Raw genomic sequence first — 14,594 nt, 5'->3', positions numbered from 1 at the left:
CCAAATTTAGGGTCTACTGACTTAATTTTCTTTTGCTTTCTCACTCTTTTATTGAGATACAATTCACATATCAAAAAATTCACATTTTCTTGGTTTTTTTTGAGTTTATTTTTTAGAGCAGTTTTAGGTTCACTGCAAATTAAGGGGAAGGAGCAGAGTTTTCCCACATATCTCTGCCCCCACATATGCATCGCCTCTCCCAATTATCAATATCCCCTGCCAGAGTGGTACATCCTAAATTGACACATCAAAATCATCCAAAGTCTATACTTTACATTACAATCCTGTCTTAGTGTTGTACATTCTGTGGATTTGGACAAATGTATGATGATGTGTATCCATCACTGTGGTATCATACAGAGTATTTCCACTGCCCCCAAAATCTACGTGTTCTGCCTATTCATCCCTCTGACAACCACTGAACTTTTTATTACCTTCATAGTTTCTCCTTTTCCAGAATGTCATGTAGTTGGAAACGTAAAGTATGTAGTTTTCTCAGATTGGCTTCTTTTACTTCGTAACATTCATTTAAGGTTTCTCCATGTCTTTTCATGGCTTGATAGATCACTCTTTTTAGTGCCAAGTATCCCATTGTCTGCAGGTACCACGGTTTATTTGACCATTCACATACTGAAGCTCATCTTGATTGCTTCCAAGTTTTGACAATTATGAGTAAAGCTGCTGTTAACATCCATGTGGACATATGTATTCATCTCCTTTGGGTAAATACCGAGGAGCCTGATTGTTGGATTGTGTGGTAAGAGTACATTTAGTTTTGTAAGAAATCACCAAACTGTCTTATAAAGTGACTGTACCATTTTGTATTCTCATCAACAATGAATGAGAGTTCTGTTGCTTCACATCCTTGCCAGCATTTGGTATTTTCAGTGTTCTGGATTTTGCCTATTTTGATAGGTGTGTAGTGGTATCTTGTTGTTTTAACTTGCATTTCCCTGATGACATATGGCGTGGAGCATTTTCTCATATGCTTATTTGCCATCTGTATATCCTCTTTGGTGAGGTGTCTGTTCAAGTCTTTGACCCATTTTTTCATCAGGTTGTTTTCTTATTGTTGAGTTTCAAGAGGTCTTTGTATATTTTGGAAAACAGTTTTTTATCAGATGGGTCTTTTGCAAGTATTCTTTTCCAGTCTGTGGCATATCTTCTCATTCTCAACATTTCTTTTGCACAACAGAAATTATTAATTTTAATGAAGTCCAGCTTATCAATCAATTCTTTCATGGATCATGCCTTTGATGTTGTGTATAAAAAGTCATTGCTACACCCAAGGTCATCTAGGTTTTCTATGTTATCTTCTAGGAGTTTTATAGTTTTGCATTTTACACTTAGGTCTGTGATCTGTTTTGAGTTGAAGTTTTGTGAGCGGGTGTAAAGTCTGTGTCTAAATTCATTTTTTTTCTTGTAGATGTCCAGTTATTCCAGCACCATTCATTGAAAAGACTATCTTTGCTCCATTGTATTGCCTTTGCTCCTTTGTCAAAGATCATTTGATTATGTGAGTCTGTTTCTGGGCTCTCTATTCTGTTCCACTGATCTGTTCTTTGCCAATACCACGCTGTCTTGATAACTGTCGCTTTGTAGTAAGTCTTTTTTTTTTTTTTTTTTTTGTAGTAAGTCTTGAAGTCAGGTAGCATCAGTCCTCCAACTTTGTTGCTCTTCTCCAGTATTGTTGGCTATTCTGGATCTTTTGCCTCCATATAAACCTTGGAATCAGTTTGTCAGTATCCACACTGACAATGTGGAATCACATCAAATCTACAGATCAATTAGGGAAGAACTGACATCAGGACAATATTGAGTCTTATTCATGAACATGGAATACCTCTCCACTTGTTTACTTCTTTGATTTTGTTCAATAGCGCTTTGTAGTTTTCCTCATATAGAAATTATACATATTTTATTAGATTTGTTCCTATGTATTTCATTTATTGGGTGCTAATGTAAATGGTATTGTGTTTTTAATTTCAAATTCTACAAGTTTATTGCTGGTAAGACTTATATATTGACCTTGTATCCTGCACCTTGCTGTAATCACTTAATAGTTCCAGGAGGTTTTTTTGTTGTTGTTAATTCTTCAGGATTTTCTGTATAGACAGTCATTTCATTTGCAAACAGTTTTATTTCTTCCTTCCCAATCTGTATGCCTTTTGTTTCCTTTTCTTGTCTTATTGCATTACCTGGAGCTTTCAGTGTAATATTCAAAAGGAATAGTGGTGAGAGGTGATGTCCTTGTCTTGTACCTGATCTTTTTTTATTCCTTAACTATTATTTATTTATTTTGATGGCGCCAGGTCTCAGTTGCGGCATGTGGGCTTCTTAGTTGCAGCACGTGGGCTTCTTAGTTGTGGCACGAGAACTCTTAGTTGTGGCATGCATGTGGGATCTAGTTCCCTGACCAGGGATTGAACCTGGGCCCCCTGCATTGGGAGCATGGAGTCTTACCCACTGGACCACAAGGGAAGTCCCTGTACCTGATCTTAGTGGGAAAAATTTGAGTTTATCACCATTAAATATGATGTTAGCTGTATTTTTTTGTAGATAGTCTTTAACAAGTTAAAGAAGTTCCCTCTATTCCTAGTTTACTGAGTTTTTGTCATGAATGGGTGTTGGAATTTGTCAAATGCTTTTTTTGCATATATTGATATGATCATGTGATTTTTCTTTTTTAGTTTCCTGATATGATGGAAATTCACTTTTTAAAACTGTACAGTTTAGCGGTTTTTAGTGTAATCACAAAATTGTGCATGTATCACCACTATCGAATTCCAGAACTTTTCATCACCCAGTGAGATCTCGTACCTGTTACCCTCTTCCCCTCAGTCCCTGGAAACCACTAACCTACTTTCTGTCTATAGATTTGCCTATTCTGAATATTTCATATAAATATACAAAATGTGATCTTTTGTGACTGGCATCTTTTCACTTAGCATAATGTTTTCAGGGTTCATCCATGTTGTAGCATGTATTAGTACTTCATTTTTTTTGGCTGTGCCACGTGGCTTGTGGGATATTAGTTCCCTGACCAGGGATCGAACTTGGGCCCCTTCAGTGAAAGCAGGGAGTCCTAACCACTGGACCACCGGGAAATTCCCCCTTCATTCTTTTTTATGCCTGAATAATATTCCATTGTATGGATAAACCGTATTTCATGTATCCATTCTTAATGGACACTTGGGTTGCTTCCACATTTGGCTGTTATGAATAACACTGCTCTGATCATGTGTATAAAGGTTTTATGTGAACATATGTTTTAATTTCTCTTGGGTACATACCTAGTAGTGGAATTGTTGGGTCATACGGTAATTCTGTGTTCAGCCTTTTGAAGAACTGCCAAACTCTCTTTTACTGCTCTTCTCTGATTTTATCTTTGGGTTTTCAAGCTTGATACTTATCCTTGCTCATTTTACTGAGAATCACTATTTTATTTCAGCAATCATATTTTCAAGTTTTTGTTCATTTGTTCTCTGATTGGTCCTTTTTCCTAGCTGCCTAATTTGATTTAAAATGTACTTTTGAATTTGAGGATAAATTATAGGATTATAAAAATTCTGTTTTGGAATAGAATTTAGGGTTAAATATTGTGACTAATATTTAAGGTTAAACATTAGGATTATAAAAATTTTATTCTTTTTAACCTGTGGGTCCCTTCGTTTTCATCATGGTCCTGCTTTTTAATGCTGTTGGTTCCTCAGATGCTTGGCGATCTTTAGTGCTTAGTTTATATTATGAATAAATGGTTAAATTGATCAGCATAGAAACTGGCAGTACACATTTCCCCTATGGTTCTCTTCCTCTGTTTCTCCAACAACGTCTTCTTTAAAGGGCTAGCCTGTGAGTGGTTGATGCCTGTTGACTAGTTGACTTGTATGTTGGGAGCCCACCTAGCTGAAGGAGCAGGTAGGCAGGCTGGAGGCCTCTTCAGTTTCCAGGTTGGGTTTTTCTTTGGGGTGGGGCTGGCTTTCCTCCATTAACCTCTTTCCTTGCTCTGGTATCTGGTGTGGAGGACCACTCTCTGTTCTCCACATCCATACTTGTATCCTACCCCAGAGTAGATTGCTCACTGCAGGGATAATTTTACATTTTTACCCTGGAGGCCAGGACTGAGGGTTTATTCTGTGTATCAGGGAGGGAGATGGGAAGGAGGCAGGACCTAACTGGCTCACCTGTTCATTGTGAAGTTCTCTAATCTGATGATTGTCTATGACTAATCCTTGCTTTCTGTTTTACTTTATTCCAAGCCTCTGAGGCTTGTTGGGAAGACCTGTCTTTACCTGTGGTTCTTAGACAGGAATTTCTTCTCTCCATTTTCTAATTGCATCTAAGTGTGTCATCCAGGATTTCCTCAAACATTCTGGTCTACTTTCAGCCCTTCTTTCTGTCTCCAGTTATTTAATTATAAATTTGTTTTCTTTTAGCAGACTCTTGAGGGAACAGAAAAGTGGGTGTCAGTGTCCCGTCTGCTATCGTAAAGTTTTTTTTTAATTTTTTAAAATACAGGTTCTTATTAGTTATCTGTTTTATACATATTAGTGTATATATGTCAATCCCAATCTCCCAGTTCATACTCCCACCCCCGCGTTCCCCCCTTGATGTCCATACGTTTGTTCTCTACACCTGTGTCTCTATTTCTGCCTTGCAAACTGGTTCATCTGTACCATTTTTCTAAATTCTACATATATGCGTTAATATATGATATTTGTTTTTCTCTTTCTGACTTCACTCTGTATGGCAGTCTCTTGATCTGTGTTATTTACACGATTGTGATTAATGGGCTTTTTTTTTTTCTTTTTGCGGTACGCGGGCCTCTCACTGTTGTGGCCTCTCCCGTTGCGGAGCACAGGCTCCAGACGCGCAGGCCCAGCGGCCATGGCTCACGGGCCCAGCTGCTCCGTGGCATGTGGGATCCTCCCGGACCGGGGCACAAACCCGCGTCCCCTGCATCGGCAGGCGGACTCTCAAGCACTGCGCCACCAGGGAAGCCCTAATGGGCATTTTTATTTTTCATTTGCTGTCTAAGCTATACAGAAGTGCTTCTAAATTTACAAATGTTTAGGATTTTTGGTTTATGTTTGTTATTTCACTTTTATTATATCATCATATGTCCTGTATAATTTTTGCCTTTGGGAATTCTATGAATTTATCTTTGTGCTCTAATAAAAAATCATTAAAAAAATGTCATGGGGCTTCCCTGGTGGCGCCGTGGTTGAGAGTCCGCCTATCGAGGCAGGGGACACGGGTTCGTGCCCCGGTCCGGGAGGATCCCACACGCCGTGGAGCGGCTGGGCCCGTGAGCCATGGCCGCTGAGCCTGCGTGTCCGGAGCCTGTGCTCCGCAGCGGGAGAGGCCACACCAGTGAGAGGCCCGCGTACCGCACACACACACACACAAATGTCATGAATGTAGTAGATAATGTGGTAATCATAGCTGGCCTATTCAGCACATATTAAATGTCAGACACCATGGTAATTTCTCCACACGGATTATTTCCTTTGACTCTGAGTAACTTGGTGAGGTACATATTGTTGTTAGTCCTAGTTAACATGAAGTCATCAGGCACATGAAGGAGGAGTAACTAACCCAGGGTTTCTCTCCTCCCCCGCCCCAACCATGGGGCCAAGACTGGCCTCAGGACATTTCATTCCAGAGTCCTGAACACCATCCTATACAGCCTCCCACTGAGTAAGTGTGGTCTGAGTTTAGATCGTAGAGCTTGATATATACATCTGTTACTATGATGCTTGTATGTTTGTATTCACTGTGGCTTTCTTGCTGTGCTTGGGAGAGAGGTAGATTGGAGTTTCCCACTACTATTGGGTTTACTTTTTATTCTTTATTATTATTAATGTAATAATATTATATATTATTATTCTTTATTAATATGGTTTGTAACGACTCACAGCTTACATCCTTTGTAGGTCATACTGTTTTTAGTCCTCAAACAATCTTTTCCTCATTTAATGATTTTAGCCTTAAGTTCTGCTTTGATATTTATGTTGAAAATCCTGCTCCAATTTTGTTTACCTTTATTCAGTCATATTTTTACCCACCCATTTTCTACTAATGTGTTTAGTTACTTTGTTTTGATGTTGATATTATATTCATTCAACAAACATTTATTGAGGGACCATGCCAGGTACTGTCTTAGTGCTCGCAGCCCTGCCTTCATGGACCTTGTGGGCTAGTGGGGGAGATGGATAATAAATAGTCTTTTATTAAACACACAAAGAAGTAACTAACATTTTAGATCTGCTCTAATACAGTAGCCACTAGCTGCATGTGGTTATTTATTTATTTGTTTAAATTTATTTATTCAGTTATTTAATTTTTGGTTGCATCGGGTCTTTGCTGCTGCATGCAGGCTTTCTCTAGTTGCAGTGAGCGGGGGCTACTCTTGTTGCGGGGTGCAGTCTTCTCATTGTGATGGCTTCTCTTGTTGCAGAGCACAGGCTCTAGGCGCACGGGCTTCAGTAGTTGTGGCACAGGGGCTTCAGTAGTTGTGGCACAGGGGCTTCAGTAGTTGTGGCTCGCGGGCTCTAGAGCACAGGCTCAGTAGTTGTGGCACGCGGGCTTAGTTGCTCCGCGGCATGTGGGATCTTCCCGGACCAGGGGTCGAACCCGTGTCCCCTGCATTGGCAGGCGGATTCTTAACCACTGTGCCACCAGGGAAGCCTCATGTGGTTATTTAAATTTAGAACTAGTTCCATATTTCTCAAAAAACTAAAAATAGAACTACCCTATGACCCAGCATTTTCACTCCTGGATATATATTTGAAAGAAACAAAAACACTAATTCGAAAAGATAATGCACCTCAATGTTCATAGCAGCACTCTTCACAATAGCCAAGACATGGAAACAGCCTAAATGTCCATCAGCAGATGAATGGATAAAGGTGTGGTACATATATACAATGGAATACTACTCAGCCATAAAAAGAACCAGATTTTGCCATTTGCAGCAACGCAGATGGACTTGGAGGGTATTATGCTAAGTGAAATAGAGACAGACAAATACTGTATGATATCACTTCTATGTGGCATCTGAAAAATAAACTAGTGAATATAACAAAGAAGCAGACTCATAGAGAAGAAACTAGTGGTTATCAGCAGTAAGAGGGATGGAGGAGAGGCAAGATGGGGGTAAGGGATTTAGAGGTACAAACTAATTTGTATAAAATAAGCTACAAGGATATCTTGTACAACACAGGGAATATAGCCAGTGTTTTATAATAACTATATGTGGAGTATAACCTTTAAAAATGGTGAATCACTATATTGTACACTTGTAACTTATATAATATTGTACATCAATTATACTTCAGTAAAAAATAAACTAGTTCCTTAAAGTAAATTTTGTGTGTGTGTGGGTATACATATATATATTTCTTCAGTTGCACCAGCCATACTTCAAGTGCTGGATAGTCACATGTGTGTGGTAGATACTGTGCTGAACAATGTTTCTGTTATCACACGAAGGTTTATTGGCCATTGCAGCTTTGCGTGCTGTTATGGATGTGGGATGTTCTGAGCTACAGCGTAATGGGTCATGTGGGGCACCCGAAACGGTGACCTTTAAGAAGAATTCTGAATTATGAGACGGAGCCAGTTTTGTGAGGGCATTACATATAGATATAGCTGTATGTAAGTATTTGGCATAAATTGAGAAATACTGTCACTATTAGTTTAAATAGTTTACAACTTAAAACTGTAGGAGTTTCAAGGAGGGTGTTTTCTCTTGTTCTGATAGGAATTGTTTCTCGTGAGAATGGGAAAAATATTTAATTAGCATGTCCCGATACATTTTTCTTTTACTTGGATAAATCTGGTTGCCATTATCTACTTCTGTAGATTGAAAAAGTGCTTCAAGGTTTCTGAAGTATTTTGAGCTTGTCTTTGAACTGAGATAAATAAGTTTTTGCCTTGCATCCTTTAATGCATTAGTGAGTTTTTGATAATAGCATTTGTTTTACATCGTGAGAAAACTCAGAAGTTAATCCATCTGACCTTCTAACTGCACACATTTAAGCAATTCAAAACTGAAGTGTAATTGACTTGACTGTGGTCCCGTATCTGGTCAGTGACAGAGCTGTGACTGGAAGCTTTTCCTTGTAACTTTTGGGCCAGTGTCCTGCCAAATCTTTTTCAAAACCATTACTTTTAAAACATAATCTTCTTACTCAGAGGCAGAATGCTAATCATAGAAATGCCTAGGACTTCTTTAATCTGTTTATGTTTAGAGATTTAAATGGCTAATCCAAGAAGCGTTGAAAGCCATAAGAATTATCTCTGTGTGATAGAGTTCTGACAACATGAACACTTACCTGTGGTACTTCTCTGAGTGTGATTTGTTTCCCTCCATGGGTTCTGCACAGTTTATTTTACGAATATGAAAAGTAGAGGCTCTCTGGATGAGGAACATGCAATGCAAGCATTACTAAGTAAGAGTACAGTTATAGTCAACTCAACCATTTTCTTTCCAATTAAAAAAGTCTTATCAAAACTAATTTTCTCCGTGAAGTGAACTTTCCAAATCACCTGAAGTGATATTTAATAATTTATATTTCATTATAAAACTGCTTTTATAATTTAATACTTCATTTTCTGCTGGGTAATGAAACAAACACCTCACTGAAAGTATTTTTACAATATTTGTTAGACTTGTAAAAATTTCTTTTAAAGCGAATATATACACATACGCTTCACTATCCTGATATTAATTACTGACTACTTGCGTATAAACTCATTGGTCTACTAATAAGTAGAGCAGAAATCTTGAGAAAGAAAGACGGAGCTGGAGGAATCAGGCTCCCAGACTTCAGACTATACTACAGAGCTACAGTAATCAAGACAGTATGGTACTGGCACAAAAACAGAAATATAGATCAATGGAACAGGATAGAAAGCCCAGAGATAAACCCTCGGACATATGGTCACCTTATCTTTGATAAAGGAGGCAAGAGTATACAATGGAGAAAAGACAGCCTCTTCAATAAGTGATGTGGGGAAAACTGGACAGTTACATGTAAAAGAATGGAATTAGAACACTTCCTAATACCATACACAAAAATAAACTCAAAATGGATTAAAGACCTAAATGTAAGGCCAGACACTATAAAACTTAGAGGAAAACATAGGCAGAACACTGTATGACATAAATCACAGCAAGATCCTTTTTGACCCACCTCCTAGAGAAATGGAAATAAAAACAAAAATAAACAAATAGGACCTAATGAAACTTAAAAGCTTTTGCACAGCAAAGAAAACCATGAACAAGATGAAAAGACAACCCTCAGACTGGGAGAACATATTTGCAAGTGAAACAACTGATAAAGGATTAGTCTCCAGAATATACAAGCAGCGCATGCAGCTCAAATCAAAAAAACAACCCCCAAATGGGCAGAAGACCTAATTAGACACTTCTCCAGAGAAGATACACAGATTGCCAACAAACAAATGAAAAGATGCTCAACATCACTAATCATTAAAGAAATGCGAATCAAAACTACAGTGAGGTATCACCTCACATCAGTCAGAATGGCCATCATCAAAAAATCTGCAAACAGTAAATGCTGGAGAGGGTGTGGAGAAAAGAGAAACTTCTTGCATTTTTGGTGGGGATGTAAATTGATACAGCCACTATGGAGAACGGTATAGAGGTTCCTTAAAAAACTAAGAACTACCATATGACCCAGCAATCCCACTACTGGGCATATACCCTGAGAAAACCAAAATTTAGAAAGAGTCATGTACCAAAATGTTCATTGCAGCTCTATTTACAATAGCCCGGAGATGGAAACAACCTAAGCGCCCATCATCGGATGAATGGATAAAGAAGATGTGGCACATATATACAATGGAATATTACTCAGCCTTAAAAAGAAATGAAATTGAGCTATTTGTAATGAAATAGATAGACCTAGAGTCTGTCATTCAGAGTGAAGTAAGTCAGAAAGAAAAGGACAAATACTGTATGCTAACACATATATATGGAATTTAAGGAAAAAAAATGTCATGAAGAACCTAGGGGTAAGACAGGAATAAAGAGGCAGACCTACTGGAGAACGGACTTGAGGATATGGGGAGGGGGAAGGGTGAGCTTTGACAGGGTGAGAGAGAGTCATGGACATATACACACTAACAAACGTAGTAAGGTAGATAGCTAGGGTGAAGCAGCCGCAAGGCACAGGGATGTTAGCTCGGTGCTTTGTGACAGCCTGGAGGGGTGGGATAGGGAGAGTGGGAGGGAGGGAGACGCAAGAGGGAAGACATGGGAACATATGTATATGTATAACTGATTCACTTTGTTATAAAGCAGAAACTAACACACCATTGTAAAGCAATTATACCCCAATAAAGATGTTTAAAAAAACAAAAAAACAAAAAAACTAAGAACTACCATATGACCCAGCAATCCCACTACTGGGCATATACCCTGAGAAAACCATAATTCAAAAAGAGTCATGTGGGCTTCCCTGGTGGCGCAGTGGTTGAGAGTCCGCCTGCCGATGCAGGGGACATGGGTTCGTGCCCCGGTCAGGGAAGATCCCACATTCCGTGGAGCGGCTGGGCCCGTGAGCCATGGCCACTGAGCCTGTGCGTCCAGAGCCTGTGCTCCGCAATGGGAGAGGCCACAGCAGTGAGAGGCCCGCATACCGCACCAAAAACAGAAAAAAAAAAAAAAAAAAAAAGAGTTGTACCACAATGTTCATTGCAGCACTATTTACAATAGCCAGGACATGGAAGCAACCTAAGTGTCCATTGACAGATGAATGGATAAAGAAGCTGTTGCACATATATACAATGGAATATTACTCAGCCACAGAAAGAAATGAAATTGAGTTATTTGTAGTGAGGTGGATGGACCTAGAGTCTGTCATACAGAGTGAAGTAAGTCAGAAAGAGAAAAACAAATACCGTATGCTAACACATTTATATGGAATCTAAAAAAAAAAATGGTTCTGATGAACCTAGGGGCAGGAATAAAGACAGATGTAGAGAGTGGACTTGAGGACCCATGGAGGGGGAAGGATAAGCTGGAACAAAGTAAGAGAGAAACGTTGACATATATACACTATCAAATATAAAATAGATAGCTAGTGGGAAGCAGCAGCATAGCACAAGGAGGGTGGGAGGGAGATGCAAGAGGGAGGGGATATGGGGATATACGTAGTATATAGCTGATTCACTTTGTTATACAGCAGAAACTAACACAATATTGTAAAGCAATTATACTCCAATAAAGATGTTAAAAAAAACAAGCAGAGACTTTAAAAAATTTTTATTTTCCATTTCACTATTAAAGCACAACTTGTTCAGTTTTTGTCACCGTTACAGATGGTGCTACAGAGGGCATTGCGTTCAGGTCTCCCCGTGTACACAAGGGAACGTTCCTCTGGACCGTATACATACAGGAATGTTTGCTCACCCTGTCTTATTCCACTTCTATCTCATGTTAATGCTTACAGTTGTGTAATGTGACTAACTGGGGTTGGTTTCCTTAGTCCTAACTCTCCACTTCAGAGCCCATTTTCTCTCTGTTTACAGAAGGGCCAAGGTAGCTCGGTTGATTGGTTTACTGGCCTCGCACACAACGGAGCTCCAGGAAAATACACCTGTTATTGAGGTAATTTCTTTTATTACTGAAATGTTACGAATGGCAAAGATTGTTCTTGATTTTAGAACATGCAGCTTTCATTGGTGTTAAGTGTGGAATTGTGGCAGTTGTTATAAAATAACCTCAGTAGGCCTGTACACTTCAGCACGGCCGCTCATTTACAGCATAGTCTGTTGTCAAAGGTGGTGCGGTGGAATTACAAGGCTTGTGGACTCTAGTCATCATTACTGCATTTCAGTAATTTATGGATAAGGTTTATTTCATTACTAGTTTTCATGTGGTCTACTCAACATTTTATTATAACTAAAGTATTTTCTACTGAAGCCCAGCTCAACTTCAAATTAAAATTTTTGGGGGTTTTTCACATTGAATTTAGTGTTTTTATCCCCACCAGTTGTCATTTATTTCTGACAATAGTGACAGTATTTAACTGCCAGGCATGCACTAAAAGTATTTTCAAATGTGGTTCGGCACTGTGTATTCACGGATTCTGAGTCTGTGGATTCAGTCAGCCATGGATTGAAGATATTCAAGGGGAGAAAAGTTCTAGAAAGTTTCAGAAAGCAAAACTTGAATTTGCTGTGCACTGGCAAGTATTTATATAAAATTTACATTGTACTCGGTAGAATAAATAATCTAGAGATGATTTAAAGTATGTGGGAGGATATGCATAGGTTATATGCAAATACTAGGCCATTTTATATAAGAGCATCTGTGGATTTTGGTATTTGTGGGGTTCCTGAAACCAGTTCCCCACAGATGCTGAGGGACAACTGAATCAGTCATTTCTTTCGAATACCAATATTGGGAAGCCCTTATTAATTAACCAGTAATTCCAAGTCCCACGAAGTGGATGCTACCATTGTACTGCCCCTTTTTTTTTTTCTCGTGGTACGCGGGCCTCTCACTGCTGTGGCCTCTCCCGTTGCGGAGCACAGGCTCCGGACGCGCAGGCTCAGCGGCCATGGCTCACGGGCCCAGCCGCTCCGCGGCATGTGGGATCTTCCCGGACCGGGGCACGAACCCGTGTCCTCTGCATCGGCAGGCGGACTCTCAACCACTGCGCCACCAGGGAAGCCCTGTACTGTCTTTTTGAATGTTCCTGAACACTAAAAACTACTTTCTATCTATCCTGTTAATGTGTACTGCACTTAACTGGCAGTAGATTTTTATCCCTTGGACTAGGAGAGTGTTGAGTCAAAATAGGTGAGAAAAACCAAGGCTTTTAAGGGGGAAGGGCAGAACTCCTGAAGGAAGGAGAAAATGGTAAAAAGAAGGGATTTTTGTAGAGCCAGACCTGGTAGTGTGGTTTTTGGGGCTCTGAGAAGAATTGTTTAGCCAAGTACTGTCTAATAGAACTATCTGTGGTGAAAGAAACTGTCCTGTATCTGTGCTGTCCAGTACCATAGCCAGTTGCTGGGATGGTATTCCAGCTAGTCCTGGGCTGTCTAGGTGGAAGCAAATGGGAGATTAATTTGTGCTCTGTGCATTTCCTCTGCTTATGATTCCGTCCCCATTCCCTGCAATTATTAGACCTCTGAGCTACTAAAGAAAATGTTAGTAAGTCTAAACTTTTCCTTCTTTTTGTGACCAAGAAAAATGAATTGTGACCTATATGATCACTGATGGTACCCAGCTTGGCTATCAGAGATCTGTAAACTAGATTTTTATCTAAAAGACCAAGCAGACAGGGCGGTGACATTTAGGCAGAAGAGGAGAAGACTTAGAAGCTCAAGAGTGGAGGCTCCTTCTGATGACTCAGAGCAAAGAGTCTCCAATGAAACAGATTTGCTGGAGGAGATGGGAGAGAACTTGATGAAAATTCTAAGACCAAGTCCTGACATTCTAGAGGACATTCCTGGATAATCAAAATAGGAGGGAACAGTGTGCCGTGAAGAAAGAGCCCCTGAAGGTGTAAAGTATGACTGAATTAAAATATTCAGTAGATGCCGTAGTAAGCAGGAGATACTGGGTACCTTAGAAGCCGAGTTAGTGAATTTGAAGATAAGTAGGATATGAATTCTCTTAGGATTCAGAAGAACAAAAAAAAAGGATAAAAATCCTGAATTAAAAAGGCACGGAAGACAGTTGCAGAACATCTCTTACACTGTCCAGTATGGTAGCCATCAGCCAAAAGTGGCTACTAGACACTTGAAAAGCAGCAAGTCTGAATTGAGATGAGCTGCAGGTAGAGACCACACACCAGATTTTGAAGACTCAGTATGAAAAAAAAATAATGTAAAGTATCTCACCTGTAATTTTCTTTATAGATTACATTTTTATTTTAAATTTTTATTGGAGTATAGTTGATTTACAGCGTTGTGTTAGTTTCAGGTGTACAGCAAAGTGAATCAGTTATACAAATACATATATCCACTCTTTTTTAGATTACATTCTAAAACAGTATTTTTGGATATATTAGGATAAATATTAAAATTTCTACTTTTATTTTTTAATGTGGCTACCAGAAAATTTTAAATTGCCCGTGTGGCTTGAGTTCTATTTCTATGGGACAGCACTTATCTAAGAGAAACACAATGGGATTTCCAGGAGGAGAGATCCAAGCAAACAGAAATGAAAAATAATAGGAGAAAATTTCACCCTGAGCTGAAGAAAGACTCACATCTTTAGATGAAAGATTTTTCACCAAGTGTCAGGCAAAACATTGAAAAAAAGAATGCATACGTAGACCTATCCTGGTGAAATTTGTAATTTCAAAGATAAAAATAAAACCTAAATCCCAGGTTATAAGGAAATAAAAGCAAATTAGGCTCAACATTTAATTTTTCTGTAACACTAAAGGCTAGAAGATAAAGAAAATGGTGGAAATGGATTGACACTTAGGAGGTCATGTGATGTTAAATTTCTCTGTTACGTCCATTGTACTGCCTACTCGTGGGGACAGAATACATTTTCAGAAACTCAATCTGAATTTCACCAACATTTCTAAAAAAAATTTACT

General features: G+C 39.1%; 1 protein-coding gene across 1 annotated transcript in view; it reads left to right on the top strand.

Moving 5' to 3' along the window:
- ULK4 (unc-51 like kinase 4) overlaps nt 1–14,594 on the top strand; it is a 512,874-nt gene that overhangs the window by 33,257 nt on the left and 465,023 nt on the right. The window contains exon 16 of the mRNA XM_065885322.1: nt 11,563–11,641. Coding sequence (XP_065741394.1) covers nt 11,563–11,641 — 79 coding nt within the window. The remainder of the gene's footprint in view (nt 1–11,562; nt 11,642–14,594) is intronic.

This window comes from Phocoena phocoena, chromosome 10 (assembly GCF_963924675.1).
Source record: "Phocoena phocoena chromosome 10, mPhoPho1.1, whole genome shotgun sequence".
Taxonomy (NCBI): Eukaryota; Metazoa; Chordata; class Mammalia; order Artiodactyla; family Phocoenidae; genus Phocoena; species Phocoena phocoena.
Note: the sequence above shows the minus strand (reverse complement) of the source record. Positions and strands in the feature narration are given on the sequence as shown.